This window comes from Penaeus vannamei, chromosome 39 (assembly GCF_042767895.1).
Source record: "Penaeus vannamei isolate JL-2024 chromosome 39, ASM4276789v1, whole genome shotgun sequence".
NCBI classification, from domain to species: domain Eukaryota; kingdom Metazoa; phylum Arthropoda; class Malacostraca; order Decapoda; family Penaeidae; genus Penaeus; species Penaeus vannamei.
The window spans coordinates 20,969,241-20,986,740 of record NC_091587.1 but is presented as its reverse complement, the minus strand read 5'-3'; the positions used below and the strand labels follow the sequence as shown (position 1 = coordinate 20,986,740).

The 17,500-nt window shown below is 40.3% G+C and overlaps 1 protein-coding gene across 1 annotated transcript in view; it reads right to left on the bottom strand.

Annotated features, from left to right (window-relative positions):
• Positions 1-17,500, bottom strand: part of Mondo (MLX interacting protein mondo) — a gene marked incomplete in the record, with an annotated part of 120,292 nt that overhangs the window by 25,163 nt on the left and 77,629 nt on the right. Inside the window, 2 exon segments of the mRNA XM_070116990.1 lie at positions 11,781-11,819; positions 14,075-14,170. Of these exon segments, the coding sequence (XP_069973091.1) occupies positions 11,781-11,819; positions 14,075-14,170 (135 nt within the window).

The window sequence follows — 17,500 nt, the reverse complement described above, 5'->3', positions numbered from 1 at the left end:
AGACACACCAGCAAAGCAACATTATTTATCAGCAGCAACAAACCTCACGACAGAGGGGAGGGGGAAGGGGTGAGAAGGAGGGAGGGTAGGGGGGAGATAGGAGAGGAGGAAGGAGGAGAGGGGGGCGAGAGATAGGAAGGTGGAAGGAGGGGAGAGGGGGGGGCGAGAGATAGGAAAGGTGGAAGGAGGGGAGGGGGGGGGCGAGAGATAGGAAGGGAGGAAGGAGGGAGGGGTGGGGCGATATAGAGATGGGAAAGGAAGAAGGGGAGGGGAGGGGGACGAGAGATAGGAAGGGAGGAAGCAGGGGAGGACGGCGAGAGAGAGAAAGAAGGAAAGGGGCGAGAGAGTGAGAAAGAAAGGAAAGAGGCGAGAGAGAGAGAGAGAGAGAGAGAGAGAGAGAGAGAGAGAGAGAGAGAGAGAGAGAGAGAGAGAGAGAGAGAGAGAGAGAGAGAGAGAGAGAGAGAGAGAGAGAGAGAGAGAGAGAGAGAGAGAGAGAGAGAGAGAGAGAGAGAGAGAGAGAGAGAGAGAGAGAGAGAGAGAGAGAGAGAGAGAAGGCCCGAGGATTGAGACGGAGGAAGAAAGGAGGGAACGGGGGAACAGGGGGAACGGGGAGAGGGGGAAGGGGAAGGGGGGAGGGAATAATACGTCCCCGGACAGATCGCGTAATCAAGATAAGACGCTAAGTTCAACGTCTGGTTATCACTTGGAGAAAAAAAGTCGAATGCATTTTTATTTCCGCGCCCCACGACTCCGCCTTTATCACTGGGGGGTGAGACAGGGGGGTGAGCGGGGGTGAGACGGGGGGTGAGACAGGGGTGAGGGGGGTGAGGGAGGAGTGGTAGATAGGAGAAGGGGGAAGGGAGAAAGCGTAAAGGGTGGGAGAGAGAGGGAAGAAGGGAAGATGGGAGAAGGGAGAGTAGAAGAAGGAAAGATGGAAAGAAGGAGAGGGAGATAGGGGGGAAGAAGAGGGAGAGGGAGAGGCGAAGAAGGGAATAGGAGAGAAAGGAGAAGAAGGAAAGATTAAACAGAGAGAGGGAAGTGGAGTACTGGGGAGAGGGTAGATAAAGCACAGGATTTTGGTAGGAGGGAAGATAAAAGGATGGAGGAAAAGAAGAGGGAGTGAGGGGAGGTGGAAGAGAGGAAGAGGAAGAGAGAGAGGACGGAGGAATTGAAGGAGAAGGGGAGGGGGGAGGGGGAGGGGGGATAATGGGCGGAAAGGGCAGTAGGTCGCACTGTCCGAGACATTTGTTCAAAGAGCGCTGAACAAAAGTGAACAAACAACAAAAAAACAAAACAAGCGCAATTGAATGCAACGACATTTGGACCAATACACGACGGAATCTCTCTCTCTCTCTCTCTCTCTCTCTCTCTCTCTTCCCCTCTCCCTCTCCCTCTCCTCTCCCTCTCCTCCCTCTCCCTCTCCCTCTCCCTCTCCCTCCCTCTCTCTCTCCAACCCTTCCCCTCCTCTCTTTCCTTCCCTCCCTCCTCTCCCTCCCTCCTCCCTCCCTCCTCCTCCCTCCCTCCTTTCCTCCCTCCCTCCTTTCCTCCTTCCCTCTCCCTCTCTCGCTCTCTTCCCCCCTCGTTATTTTTTCCCCTCTTTGCATCACCGTCGGCCAAGGAGACGCCGACAGCCAAGGATTCCAGGAAGGCTTTTCTTCAAACGAAGATCTCGCTCGTCGTTGCTTCTCCTTTTCTCACGAAATTCCTAGCCCAGTTTACCGGTTCGAACTGGTTCACTGCTTGACGGTGACACGCAGGCCACTATGGATATACAATTTATATATCGAATCGAATCCTACTTGAATCGAAAATGAGAGAGAGAGAGAGAAAAAAAAAGTTCTCAAATGGATACACTGAATCGTTTTTGCAAGAAAGAGAGGAAATAAATGAAGTACAATAAAGAGAAAAAAGATCAGAAAAAAGGAAAACAAAAGGAAGAACAAAGAAGAAGGAAGAGGAAGAGGAGGAGAAGGAGGCACAGGATAAAGGAAAAAAGATAAAGGGAGAAGTAAAAGAAGATGTTGAAAAACATAATAATGATAATAATACCAAAAATAATAATAATAATATGACGGGAAGAAGAAGAAGAAGATGGGAAGATGATGAAGAAGAAGAAAAAGAAGACGGGAATCAGAAAAAGAAGAATGGAAGAAGAAGAATATGACGGGAAGAAGAAGAAGAAGAAGAAGAAGAAGTAGAAGAAGAAAAAGAAGACGGAAAGAAGAAGAAGAAAAAGAAGAAGAAGAAGAAGAAAAAGAAGACGGGAAGAAGAAGAAGACGGGAAGAAGAAGAAGAAGAAGAAGAAAAAGAAGAAGGACAAGAAGAAGAAGAACAATAAGAAGAATGGAAGAAGATACAAAATTGATAACTGGGTTCCTCTGCGCCCCCCGCCAGAAACCGGTCGCGGCGGCGGGCGAGGAGGCAGGCAGTCTGCAAGTGTTTTATATCCTGCGCCAGAGAACGAACGAGAACATCCAGACCAACCAATAAAAAGGGAGAGGGAGAGGAAGAGGAAGAGGAAGAGGAAGAGGAAAAAGAAGAGAAAGAGGAAGAAGAGAAAGAGGAAGAAGAAGAGAAAGAGGAAGAAGAAGAAGAAGAGGAAGAGGAAGAGGAAAAAGAAGAGGAAGAAGAAGAGGAAAAGGAAAGAAGAAGAGGAAGAAGAAGAGGAAGAAAAAGAAGAAGAGGGAAACATAAAGGGCGAAGACAGAAAAAAGGAAGATGAAGAAAATGGAGAAGGAAAATGAAGAAAAGGGAGGTGAGAAATAAAGAAAAGAGGCAGGGGATAAGGAAGCAGGGTGGGAAGCGGGCAAGTGCAGCAGTAGGGGAGAGAGACGAAGAAGTTAGGGAAAAAGGAGGTAGAAGAAATAATAATGATGATAATAAAAACAATAATAATAATAATGATAATAATAATAATAATGATAGTAATAATTATGATAACAGTGATAATAAGAAAACAAAAACAATATTAATAGTAGAAGTAGTAGAAATAATAACAACAATAATAACAATAACAATAACAATTAGGAGACGAAAATCATCACCATCATCATCATGAGACAGTAAAACGAACTAGACAAGACAAGACAAGAAAAAAAAAAAAAAAAAAAAAAAAATCAGCCAAACCACCGGGCTCATGGCTAACCCCCCCCCGCCGCCCCTGCTCTTCCCGACGCCCCCGAACAACCCCCTCCTGACGCGGCAACACCTCCAGTGCGCAACCGCGTCTGCCATAACCGCGCTCCTGCCTGCTGAGCCCAACGCCGACTCCCGACCACGAGGCTGAGATGTCAAAGTTCAACTCTCTCTCTCTCTCTCTCCCCTCTCTCTCTCTCTCTCTCTTTCTCTTTCTCTCCCCCTCTCTCTCTCTCTCTCTCTCTCTCTCTCTCTCTCTCTCTCTCTCTCTCTCTCTCTCTCTCTCTCTCTCTCTCTCTCTCTCTCTCTCTCTCTCTCTCTCTCTCTCCCCCCTCCCTCTCATGTGTGTGTGCGTGCATGTTTGTGCGCGACTGAGTATATATACGTCTATGTATGTCTATGCGCGTGCATGTGTGCGTGAGGACACCATCTCCAGTAGTCTCCCGAGGTGGGCATGCGGTGCCTGCGGGGCCACATGCCTCTCTGTAAACACGGGCGCGCTCCAAGTCGCCCTTGGAGCCAGATCTGTAACTATTTCATAATCCTTGGACTCCTTGCTGGTGCAACATTGCAAAACTTTGGAAATAACTAAAGGGTGAGTGGGCGGTCAAGTTTTTACCCCAGTGAATATGAGACTAATCATGATGAGAGAGAGAGAGAGAGAGAGAGAGAGAGAGAGAGAGAGAGAGAGAGAGAGAGAGAGAGAGAGAGAGAGAGAGAGAGAGAGAAAGAAAGAGAGAAGAAAGAGAAGAAAGAAGAAGAAGAGAGAGAGAGAGAGAGAGAGAGAGAGAGAGAGAGAGAGAGAGAGAGAGAGAGAGAGAGAGAGAGAGAAAGAAAGAGAAAGAAAGAGAAAGAAAGAAAGAGAGAGAGGGAGGGGAGAGGGAGAGGTACCGACCGGAAAGAAAGGAGAGAGGGTGAAAGAGAGACAATGAGACCGAAAAGAAAGAAAGAGAAAGACAGAGCGAGTGGGAGCGTGAGGCAACACGATCCCGGCGCGTCTTCCCGGTAAAGAGAGCCACGACAGACCCCAAACATCACGCTCATCCCAATGCTTGCTCATGCACGCCCTCGGACAGAACAGGACAGCCCGCCAAGGAGCCCCACAGATCAACATCCACCCAAAGGCGTTCATCACATGAGCATGAGATGTACCGAAAGTCTGCGTTCATTACAGGCTAAGTGGATATCCCCCACCCTGCTCAGAACGAGTGGTACAGCCCATCTTGCGCAGTATAAGTGGATATCACCCGCCCAGCTCTGACTAAGTGTGATCACCCATTCAACTAAAAGAAAGTGGATATCACCCTCCTAACTTATTAAATGTGGTAACCCCAGTCCAGACTAAGTGGATATTCGACACCCAGCTCAGACCAAAATGAACGTCACGCATCCAAACCTCCACAGGCAAACAGCACGGAGCACATCTCACACCACTGCATCCTCATATATCCAGACGAACCCGCGCCGTCTTCAGTGCCCGCAAGAAACCCCGGCAGAGCGAGAAGGGGAACGTCCAGCCAAAACCTTGGGGAGGCCCACGAAACCTTGGCAGGGCCCTTGTCTAAAGTGCACAAGAGGTCTCATTCCGACGCGGCTGCGACGGTAGAGGGAGGGAAGGGGGGGGGTGAGGGAGGGAGGAGGCAGGAGGGAGAAAAGTAAGGGGAGGGGAAGGAAGAGAGATGAAGGGCGGAGAGAGAGAGGGAGGGAGAGGGAGAGGGAGGAGGAGGAGAGGAGAGAGAGGAGGGAGAGGGAGGGAGGAGGAGGAGAGAGAGAGAGGGAGAGGAGAGAGGGAGGAGGAGGAGAGAGAGTGAGAGGGAGAGGGAGAGGGAGAGGGAGGAGGAGGAGGAGGAGAGGAGGGAGAGGAGGAGGAGGAGGAGAGAGAGAGAGAGAGAGAGAGAGAGAGAGAGAGAGAGAGAGAGAGAGAGAGAGAGAGAGAGAGAGAGAGAGAGAGAGAGAGAGAGAGAGAGAGAGAGAGAGAGAGAGGGGACGATGGACTCTGCTTGATTTTCGACCTTCAGGACGCGGGTGGAGGAGCAACTCCACGCCCAATCTACCCACCAGCCCTCCACCCAAAGTGTGCACATTATGCAGGGTCTAAACTGGATCACGAGCGGGTTGTATCCTGACCGGGCGTAGCGTCACTACAGCAGCCGTTGTACCCAGTGTTGAAATACAATATGTCCTTCAAGCAGAACCCTTGAGGAAGAGCATGATGATGCAAAGACAGCGACGATGTCCGTTGTCTGTCATCTGGAGACGGCGATTACATGCGCAAGATATTCTTGTAAACGCTCATACACTTATTCGTGCGCACACGCACGCACACACACACACACACACACACACACACACACACACACACACACACACACACACACACACACACACACACACACACACACACACACACACACACACACACACACACACACACAACGCTCCCCCACCCCCATCACCCCACCACGCACCACGCCGCCTCAGCCGCCCCGAGCGCCCCCCAAAAGCGCATCCAAGTCAGCAACATGGCCCCGCCGCGGCCTCAATAATCGTCCGTGGTGACACATTCCCTCCACAAAGGACAACGCATACTTCAACACGTACGCTGTGACAGCATTGCAAGAGTGTTGCCGATAACTGCGGGAGATAAGGGTCAGCGAGGGGGGGGGAGAGGGGAGAGACGTGGGGAAAGGGGGGAAGAGGGAGGAGGGGAAAGGGAGAGAGAGAGATAGGGGGGGAAAGGGGGGGAGAGACGTGGGGAAAGGGGAAGGGGGAAGGGGGAGAGAGGGAGGGAGGGAAAGGAGAGAGAGAGAGAGAGAGAGGAGGGAAATGGGGGAGAGACGTAGGGAAAGGGGGAGAGAGGGAGGGAGGGGATAGGGAGAGAGAGAGAGAGAGGGGAGGGGAAAGAGGGAGAGAGAGGGGAGGGGAAAGAGGGAGAGAGGGGTGAAAGGGGGAGAAATGGGAAAAGGGGAAGAAATAAGGTGGAAGTGAGGGGTAAGGGGGCTGGAAAGGGTGGAAGAGAGCGGATAGGGATGGAAGAAATGGGGAATGGGGTTTGAGGGTTGGGAAAGGAATGGAAGAGTGGCGAAAAGAGGTGGAAAAGAGGAGGAAAAGACCTCAAAAAAGGTGGAATATTGGCGAAAAAGGACTAGAAAGGGGTGGAAGAAAGGGAGGAATGAGAATATATATGCATGGTGAAAGAATCCGAAACAGGTGGGAAAGTGAGGACAAGGGGTAAATAGAGGGAAACGATAGGTGGACGAGTGGATGGGAGTTAAGAGTGGAAGAGCCGCATCGTTTGAAGACTTGAAGTGGAGGTGGGTTGCAGAGTGGCTCGCCTGGGGAACGGGCGGGCGGGCGGCCCCTCTCAACTCTCTCCCATTACTCTGAGTCCAGTACAGGGCGTCACTCTCGGCGGAGTAGGCACAGTCTCTCCTTCTCTCTCTCTTTGCATTTGTCTCTGTACCTTTCTTTGCATGCCTTTGCCTTTCTCTTTCATTCTACTAATCTTAACTCTCCTCTCATCTCCATTCCTCTCCTCCCTCCCTCCCCCTCTCTCTTTCGTCTCTTTCCTCCCTCCCTCCCTCACTCTCTCTCAGACTAACTTCAAAACACTAAATTTTTACCATCCTATTTCTATTCAAATTTCCTCTTGTCTTGGTTTTGAGCTTCAATGTAATCTTTAGAGGGTAGGGAGGGGCGGGTGACAGGGTTAGAGGGAGGGAGGGAGGGAGAGAGGAGGGAGGGAGGGAGGGAGGGAGGGAGGGAGGAGGAGGGAGGGAGGGAGGGAGAGAGAGGGAGGGAGGGGCAGGGTGACAGGGTTAGAGGGAGGGAGGGAGGGAGGGAGGGAGAGAGGAAGGAGGGAGGGAGGGAGGGAGGGAGGGAGAGAGGAAGAGAGGGAGGGAGGGAGAGAGGAAGAGAGGGAGGGAAGGAGGGAGAGAGGAAGGAGGAAGGGAAGGAGGGAGGGAGGGAGAGAGGAAGAGAGGGAGGGAGGGAGAGAGGAAGAGAGAGAGGGAAGGAGGGAGAGATGGAGAGATGAAGAGAGGGAGGGAAGGAGGGAAGCATGGAGGGAGAGAGGAAGAGAGGGAAGGAGGGAAGGAGGAGAGGAGGGAGGGAGGGAGGAAGGAGGGAGTGAGGAAGAGGTGGAGGGAGGGAGTGAGGAAGAGGGGAGGGAGGGAGAGAGGAAGGGGGAGGGAGGGAGAGAGAGGAAGAGAGGGAGGGAGGGAGAGAGAGGAGGGAGGGAGAGAGGAGAGAGAGGAAGAGGGAGGTGAAGGAGAAAGGAAGAGGGAGGTGAAGGAGAGAGGAAGAGGGAGGTGAAGGAGAGAGGAAGAGGGAGGTGAAGGAGAGAGGAAGAGGGAGGCGAAGGAGAGAGGAAGAGGGGAGGAGGGAGGGGAGGGGAGGGGAGGAGGGGGAGGAGGAAGGGAGATGAGGGAGGGAGGTAGGTAGGTGAGGGAAGGAGGGAGGGAGGGAGGGAGGGAGGGAGGGAGAGAGAGAGAGAGAGAGAGAGAGAGAGAGAGAGAGAGAGAGAGAGAGAGAGAGAGAGAGAGAGAGAGAGAGAGAGAGAGAGACAGAGAGAGAGAGGGGGGCGGAGAGGGAGAGGGAGGAGGGGGGGTGGATAATCGAGCAATCTTATCTGCACTGATTAGTTAACTTTTCAGAGACTGGGAAAAATTCAAAATGCACAGTACAATGAGGAAAAGTTGAAAAAAAAAAAAACAGAGTGTAAGGATAAAAAACTAATCAGAACCCTGAAACAAAATTCTCTTTTTTCCACTTGCCTACATATGAAGAGGAAGAAGAAAAAGAATACATTTGTCTATATTTGAAGGAGGAGGAGGAGGAGGAGGAGAAAATCTGCCATGAAATGAAATTGTCAAAATTAAACTGCCTTGACAATAATAAACACAAAATGAATATATTCATTCTGAAGAAAACAAACAAATAAACAAAACAAGCCCATATCTTTACATACTGTACATATCATACTATAGATATGATATGCAACATGTACATAACAATACTCTTTCAACCTAAGCCCATTGAAGTATGCTGAAAAATACCATAATTTGATTTAAATAATTATATAAAAACTATGACAAAAGGTCTCAGCCAAGGTACCAAAACCACTAAATTAACCCCAAAATTATCTCTTTTAAGCAGGGGCATTTAAACTATTTCACAGACACACACATATATATCCACACATACATACAAAACAATCTATCTATCTATCTATCTATCTATCTATCTATCTATCTATCTATCTATCTATCTATCTATCTATCTATCTATCTCTCTCTCTCTCTCTCTCTCTCTCTCTCTCTCTCTCTCTCTCTCTCTCTCTCTCTCTCTCTCTCTCTCTCTCTCTATATATATATATATATATATATATATATATATATATATATATATATATATATATATAATTCATAATGTCACTAATCTCACGTGTCTTAAGAAATTGATAACCCTTCTTGTAAGTAAACTATTCATATTTTCTTATATGAGGCAAACCAAGAATATATAAAAAAAAATGAACAAAACAAAACAGAAAAGTGGCTTGAGTTTCTTAGCAAGTGAAGGCCACTTCAATCTTTATTTGCTTTATCTTTATTCTTATCATCATTAACTTTTATTCTCTCTATTTTCTTACTACAAAAAAGAAAGTACTCTTGCCATAATTCACTCATCATTTACATACAACATCAACCATGCCTGTCTGTCATGATACCCTTGATATTATTCTTATACATTTTTTTTCTTTGAATAATTTCTTTATCCACTTCCTTTAACTATTGTTCTTAATCAATGGTAGTTTAACAACATTATATTTATGAAAATTTAATACTCATTGTCTTCAGGGAGTTTTCATATTTCCTGACATGAAAACCAAACAATATCAGATACGGGGGAATGAGGAGACTGAGAGAGAGAGAGAGAGAGAGAGAGAGAGAGAGAGAGAGAGAGAGAGAGAGAGAGAGAGAGAGAGAGAGAGAGAGAGAGAGAGAGAGAGAGAGAGAGAGAGAGAGAGAGAGAGAGAGAGAGAGAGAGAGAGAGAGAGAGAGAGAGAGAGAGAGAGAGAGAGAGAGAGAGAGAGAGAGAGAGAGAGAGAGAGAGAGAGAGAGAGAGAGAGAAACGACAATTATCATTACCTTAACCATTTCCATGAAACAATATTATAAGAGAAGGCAGTTTGGAGAGGGATTGCAAAAGAAGGAAGAGAGGATAGATGGAAGAGAAGACTGAAGGATAGGAAGAAGGAAATAAATTGGAAAAACAACTCTTTCGAACAAAAATATAAAGTCATTTTATAAAATTCCTACCAAAGAAGAAAACATGTCCCTTTGGTTACCATCAGCCAGAAATCTACACACAATTCCTCACCTTCAAATATCTTCAAAATTATATCAACAACAACATTTCTAGATAATCCCTAAACATATCTACTATACATTTCCATCTGAAATGCTATCCTAAACTTAAAATCTTAAAACTAAAAATGAAAATGTATCAAATAGTAGGCCTAGAGCTGGGATAGCATAACATAAATGCCATCACCACTGTCATTTTAGTTTATTAATTGTGTTTACATAAAGATGGCTCCGCAAGTCCTTAATCACCAAGAACTCAACTACTAGTCCTAACTATCTCACCTGTTAACGCTTCTTTGATATATGGAAAGGCTTATTGCTATTATTATTTCATTGCTATTATAATAATCGTAAAGTCAATAATAGTAATAATAACAGCATCACTATTAAAAGCATTAGAAAAAAAATCTGCAAAATTCACAGAATAGGGATATCCAGTCAGCTAACACAGGGCCTACAAAGAGACTCCATGCTTGGTCAACACTTAGCCATCTGTGTGTACCAATATTCACATGTATCTACAATGGCTAATACATTTAACCAATGCCAATGTATTCATAATTATTACATGATAATACAACTAGAACTTCACTTCAAGAAAGGTCAAAGTTTACTTAAAAAAAAAAAAAAAAAAAGTTACTAGTTCCCGCCAAATTAACTGCACTTCTTATCTGATAGTGATGAGATGTTAATGATAAAAATGAAATAAATCCAGTCTGCTAAAGGTTATTTGGGTTATCAAAGTACTTATACAATAGCATATTTACCTCCCAGAGAATAAGAAAACTAAATTCTACATATGCACACATAAATGTACACACACACACACACACACACACACACACACACACACACACACACACACACACACATATATACATATATGTGTTTATCTATATATCTATATATCCATCTCTCTATCTATCTATCTATCTTTCTATCTAAATATATATATATATATATATATATATATATATATTTACATATATAAATATATTTACATATATTTATTTATATATATATATATATATATATATATATATATATATATATATATATATATATATATATATTTACATATATATATATTTACATATATACATATATATATATACATATATATATATATATATATATATATATTTACATTATATATATATATTTATGTATATATATATATATATATATATATATATATATATATATATATATATATATATATATGCATGTATGTGTGTCTGTGTGTGTGTATATATATATATATATATATATATATATATATATATATATATATATATATATATATATATATATATGTATGTATGTATGTATGGTTACATGTATATGTATGTATGTATGGATGTATGTATGTATGTATGTATGTATGTATGTATGTATGTATGTATGTATGTATGTATGTATGTATGCATGCATGTATGTATGTATGTATATATGCATGTATGTATGTATGTATGTATGCATGTATATATATATATATATATATATATATATATATATATATATATATATATATATATATATGTATATTTACACACACACACACACACACACACACACACACACACACACACACACACACACACACACACACACACACATATACACACATACATACAGACAGACCAGACAGACATAAACACATGCATGCACACACGCTCACACGCAGGTATATATAAACTTTGAAAATTGAAACAATTTAACAAAGGTAAGGTGCAAGACAAATATTTATAATAAACAAAGAAAGAAAGAAAGAGAGAAATGAAGAAAGAAAAGAAAAGAAAAGAAAAGAAAAGAAAAAATCACCAAAGGTTATATCTTCAAAAGGCTTATTTTTTCCCATAGTACAAAAATAAGTCATTATATTATACATAGATTATGTAGGAATTTTTAAAATTAGTTCTGATGCAATATCATGTTAAGGACATTTCATTTGGCGGATTCTAAATCAAGTCACTAAACCAGAATACGCTACAACAATTGCTAAACTACATGTACACGCACACAGTACACACCCACCCACACACAGATGCACAAGATTAATCTGAAACATAAATTTTAATACCCCAAAAGACTACCTATATAAGAAACACGGTTATCACTAACTAGAAAATAACACCACACAAATTTTGAATAAAAACGCTAATAAATTGATGGAAGAAGAAAAAGAAGACTGAGCAAAAATCATGGTTTATATAGATTACCAGTAACTTCTCATACTACACCTAATGGACTAACAGACAGTCACACACTACCCACCTTTTTCTGGACTGAGCTTTCCCACGATACCTGACGGGTCTGCAAAATGTTGGTTATGACGGATGAATTTGAGGGGCAGGAGAAGGAGAAGGGGGAGTGTGGTATTTATCCGCCTCTTATCCCTACAAGCTACGCATATTCACATATCCAACCTTCAAAATTCTGACACGCAATAAAGACAAGACGGTGTACCATCACCATGAATCTATTGATAATACAATGAAAAGTACTATAAAGTGAAATAAATATCAATGTAAAAGTGAATAATTCTTCCATGAAATTTCTTTCATGTTTGCCAAACATGTGATTACAGCATGACCTTACAATTAATATCAGACTAGAGAACTTAACCAGACTTAGCAAAAGACAAACACTAAATAATATGGAAACATCACAAGATCAAACTACGAGGAAGCACAAAAACATGCCACAAAAAAACGCTGAAATTAATTAATCTACCACTGAATTGCATCCCAAAGACAAAAAGCCACAACAATAACACCAATATCATCCGGATGGAAGTAAATCTTTCTTCTTCTTCAACAGTTGGAATATTTCAGAGGTATCTTTCCATATTGTGAATGTTAAAATAGGCATATTGTTCCACAGATCTACTACAACTTGATTTTCATATCACAAGAATAAAGGACATATATTTACAAAATGAACACTAAAACAACAAGACTGAGTCTGAGATCAACTTAATTGTAACTACTCAAGCCTTCCCAATGCTTTTAGTAGAAGGAGAGTAAAACAAAAGAGGAAAGATCATAAATGCTCAGGAAAAGTTATTGCTTCAAAATAAATGTCTATTTAACCAAGTGATATCAATCAGACAGATAAACTCCCAACCATCATTATCATCATCAATGTGATTATAATAATCAATAATATTACTATCATTAGTATCATTATCATTATGATCATTATTATTAATATTATCATTATTACTGACATCATCATTATCTTTATCATTATCTTTATCAAACTTCATATCATCACAATGTAACTGATTCTGGCGGTGAATTCCCTTGCCAGGTAACTTAAATAATACTACAAACGATGTACAACTCCTTACGTCAAACAGCCAATGAAACTATGAAAGCAAACCAATCAGAGGCTAATCAAACAAACACACACAAAAAAATAACACGGAGTCCCATTTGATTAAACAAAATTTCTATGAAGATGTAACTCATGTGAAGGGAAATAAAAAAATTTAAAAAGTAGAAAAAAAAGGTAGAGAACAGAAGATAGCAAAAATCATCACAGAAATGATAACAGTGATAGGTAATTATTCGTAATGACAGAATAAGACAAAAAAACAAAATCACTAAATCCAAGGGTATAAAAATGAAGTTATAAAAAAAAGCCAGCATTTCTTCTGAATGTATGTAAACAAAAATAATTTTCAAACACCCTACATCATGTTTACAGTGTCAGTAAGTCAATATGAATAAGCAACTATGTTAGACTTTTAATGCTAATAAAGCCACATTTTCCATGTCCATAAGTGATCCAAGTTGGATGTTAAGAAATACAAGTTAGAAATTAAAGTTTCAATGGTTTCTTCATTGTACTATTTGCCGTCCAATGCAATATGATAGCTCTACTTACCTTGCTTTATGATAACTTTGGCCTCGTCTGAATGCTATCACTAAATCAAGAAAATTCACTTGTGCAATAGTCGCCACAAACAGTACACTTCTGTTACTTATCAAATAAGAGCACAACTCCTCTTTGAAGTTAAAGTAAATGAACTCTGGCCTGTAAAACGTATCGCTTTCAAAAGGGGTAAATGGATCGTATAAGTGAAAGCTAATTCAAAGAACTGAAAGGGAAGATTATAACTGTACCCTACATGAAAGCTTCAAGACCAAAGTCTCACAATAAAATACACATATACATATATATTTATGTGTATGTGTAAATATAAATACAAATATAAATATGAATATAAATATGAATATAAATATATAAAAATATCATATACATATACACATACAGACAGACAGACAGACAGACATGTGTGTGTGTGTGTGTGTGTGTGTGTGTGTGTGTGTGTGTGTGTGTGTGTGTGTGTGTGTGTGTGTGTGTGTGTGTGTGTGTGTGTGTGTGTGTGTGTGTGTGTGTGTGTGTGTGTGTGTGTGTGTGTACATGCACATACTATGAATAAGATGAAATACAAACTGCAAACATTAAACCAGGACAAAATTAAAAATGAACACTCAGATTTTCTTGAAAGCAGGACGCAAACATTCCACAATACATCTGCATCCAACTCAGTGACTTACCTTGAAGTGGTTCGACAATATCCATGAAGTCATCGAGGTTTGGCTGGAGCTGGATCAGGCCAGGCTGAATGAAGTCCGAGTTACCCGTACCCCTTGCTGAAAGGAGGCCAATACAGTCATTAAAAGAAATTCTGAAGATAAAAAAAACTCTTCATGCCATACTGGATATTTTTTTTTTTACGATAATAGTGCGAGGACTGTCTTCAGATAATTCCTCAAGCAGTCAAATTCATATTTTCCACATTAACAGTTTTTGTTGACATCAAAAATATGATTTATAGGGAAATAATTTAAGCTTTTCTTTTATCTGCTACAGTTTACAAAATAATCAATTAACAATAAACTATGGGTGCAAAAATACTATGTTCTCAGCAATAACCTCCCAAAATCTTTATCTCTTCAAAGAAAGAAAAGGCAATCAGCCAATATATGAAAGGATAAACTCTCAGTCAAAAGAAAAATGATAAACAAAATACTTCAAAATTATGTGATTTGATAATATCATAGTAATATTTCCTCATTCATGAATTTTCTTCATTCCCATCTCCCTGAATTAACAACTAATGCTATTTCATAAAAAGGAAAAAAAATGAGAAAGAAGAGGAATAAACAAAGAAAATGCAGGAAAAATGGATATAAAATAAAGGAGAAACAATATAAAAAAAAGTCAATAACATGTCCATCATCCCAGCCCATACCTATATAAAGGGTTTCTACATTATTCAGTCAAAAACCTCTGCCTAATCTTCTCTTCCATTTCCCTTAAAACACACAAATCCCACCTTTATTTTCTCTTTTCCTAACCACTGGCAAATGTCTTTTCATTATCTAATAAAACTGCTTAATATACATCAACCTTAATTAATAAGCTTTCCAGGTTATGAAATTAATCAGACTGATAAGTTCACATAATGTTAGATATTGCTACAATATCAGTGAAGATACAATTTAAGAAAAAAAACATGGTTACAAAATCAAACAAAAAAGAACATTTGAAAAACAAATGATAAAAAGAAAGGTGAAGGCCACATTCATGACTGCAGTTGGAATTTTCCCAATGATAAATACACCCTTATCAAGATCCAGCAGTCTACTTATCTAAGCAAATGTTAAATAGGATTTTCTACATCTCAAATGGCCAATGAGCTACCTTTAAAGATGCCGGGATGAGAATATGGATTCCTTATCAGTCCCTATTTCTAACCTTACAGGAGGATAATAATAATATATATTTTTCTAAAATAAATAACTCACAATTAATCTCATAATTCAATTAATCAAGTCTATCATGAAGATCAGAAGAAAAAATAGCTTCCATAGATATGTTACTGAAGATGCTTGCTATAAGGGATGACGTGAACGTTGCTAAATCCAACAAAATCACACATACGTAAACACACCAAAGAAGATAAAGAGAAACAAAGAAAATACCCTGTGTCTGAAATAGGGTCTGCTAAATCATCTAAATTATCTGTCCATTACCAATTTCTAGGAATAAATAGATCTCTTCTTTCCCAATAAGTAGAAATACAGAATGCGCTATCCAGCCCTCAATAAAAGAAAAGAATATTATGTTAGGGCACAATGGATAACAGAAGCTAAAAAGATAAACTTCTCAAGACATGTGGAAAAATGATGAGTATCTATAAGAATTATTCTTCTCACAATACAAGATATTCATGTAACATGAAATTAATGCAAATACAATTTGATGAAACACCACTGCAAGCCCTTCATACAATTTTCTGAAAAAATAATTTGAAAGAAAGTGGACCAGCACAAAATATGCAAAAATGCAGTTTCCTTGTTTATGCAAATGTAATAACTAAATGAGGTCCTAGACCTACTTAGTAATTAGAATCATGTAAAGAAAGTAGGAAAAATGAAATACAACCTGACAAAAACAAACAGTACATTATAAATTACTTTGTGGTATTTCTATCAAAATAAATGAACATTAAACAAATCTTAATGAATGCACTCATACTTAGTCAAGAAGGAGGAGGGGGAGGAATAAGAATATGAATAAAAAAATGGTCTGAATCAGAAAAAATGTCACAATGGAAGTTATGAAAGACAGATTCCATGTATTTGCTTGACTCTTACAGGAAAGGTGTAACATTTTAAATGAATAATTCAATATGATGAAAAGTTCTTCATTAAAATTCCTCACTATTATTTGAATACAGTAAAACAAATGGTTTATACATCAATAAGAAAAACTACAATGCCCCCTCCAGTAATTAGATTTTTCAAAATTATAATGCAGCCACATGAAACAACTAAATGTATATCCTGAGCACTGACACCAAGCTTAGCATGATAACTAATTCAACTAATCAATTATACTGTCTTAAATAACTATAAAAAAAAAAAAAAGTCATAGATATCATGGTTTTCCCTCCAATAGTTCTAGGGCAGTCTCCATGGTTTTAGATATATTTTTGCTTCCAAAAGATACAAAGGAAACTATAAATTATAAGCTTTTTGAAAAAAATATTTGAGTTAGTTTTGGTTCTTAGAATTCTGATATCATACTGGTCCTAACTGTTAAATTATAATATCATAACATCTCTAAAAATGCATTTTCTTTCTATGTCAAAAACATTTCTGATGTTTATCCTTAATTTGTGCTATTATTCAGCAAATAATGCAATATCCAAGTCACAGTGCTCTTTTTACAAGATTTTTTTTTTTTCATTTGGGGGTTGGGGGTTGGTGGTGGGATGAGGGTTAAAGTTATTTAATGAGTGCTATTTCAAAAACCTTACACCAGTGATTACCTTTCATCTCTGTTGACAATTTTCTAAAAATGTGTCACAAAGGTTATCTGGCTTATTCAAACTATCTATGAAAACTAAAGCTATTCATGAATGCATTTTATATGAAATTTTATTTATATCAGTTGATACTGGTGCTTTTACCCTACTTCTCATAAAAATTCATAAGGAGACATTATATCACCTCTTTCAGAAACTTCAGCTTGTCTGTCCCCCTGCTCTTCAGAAGGCTTGATTGTTCAAGTTTCACTGAACTAAACTTGAGTTGCTGGCATTTCAAGAGCTCAGTTATATACACCCAAAAAAGTACATTTCACTATCATATATCAATTACATAAAGCATTAAGGGAGTACAGAGTAGAAAGCTATCAAAGATGTATAAATAGTAACAAAGCAATGACATACCGAGAGGTAATTATGTGATTCATAACGATTAAGTGCTTGGAAGTGGAAGGTGAGGGAGGCAAAGACGGGTGGTTTGGCTGGATGAAGCATGGCTATACAGTTCCACTTACAAGGAGATGGATACATAAAAATAATTTTAGGATTATCTGTGGATGAGTAGGGCTTACAAGAGTGGGGTTATAAAGGTGATATTGTGGTTGTGACAGAAAGAAACTTGGCAATTAGGGCCAGATATATTTCT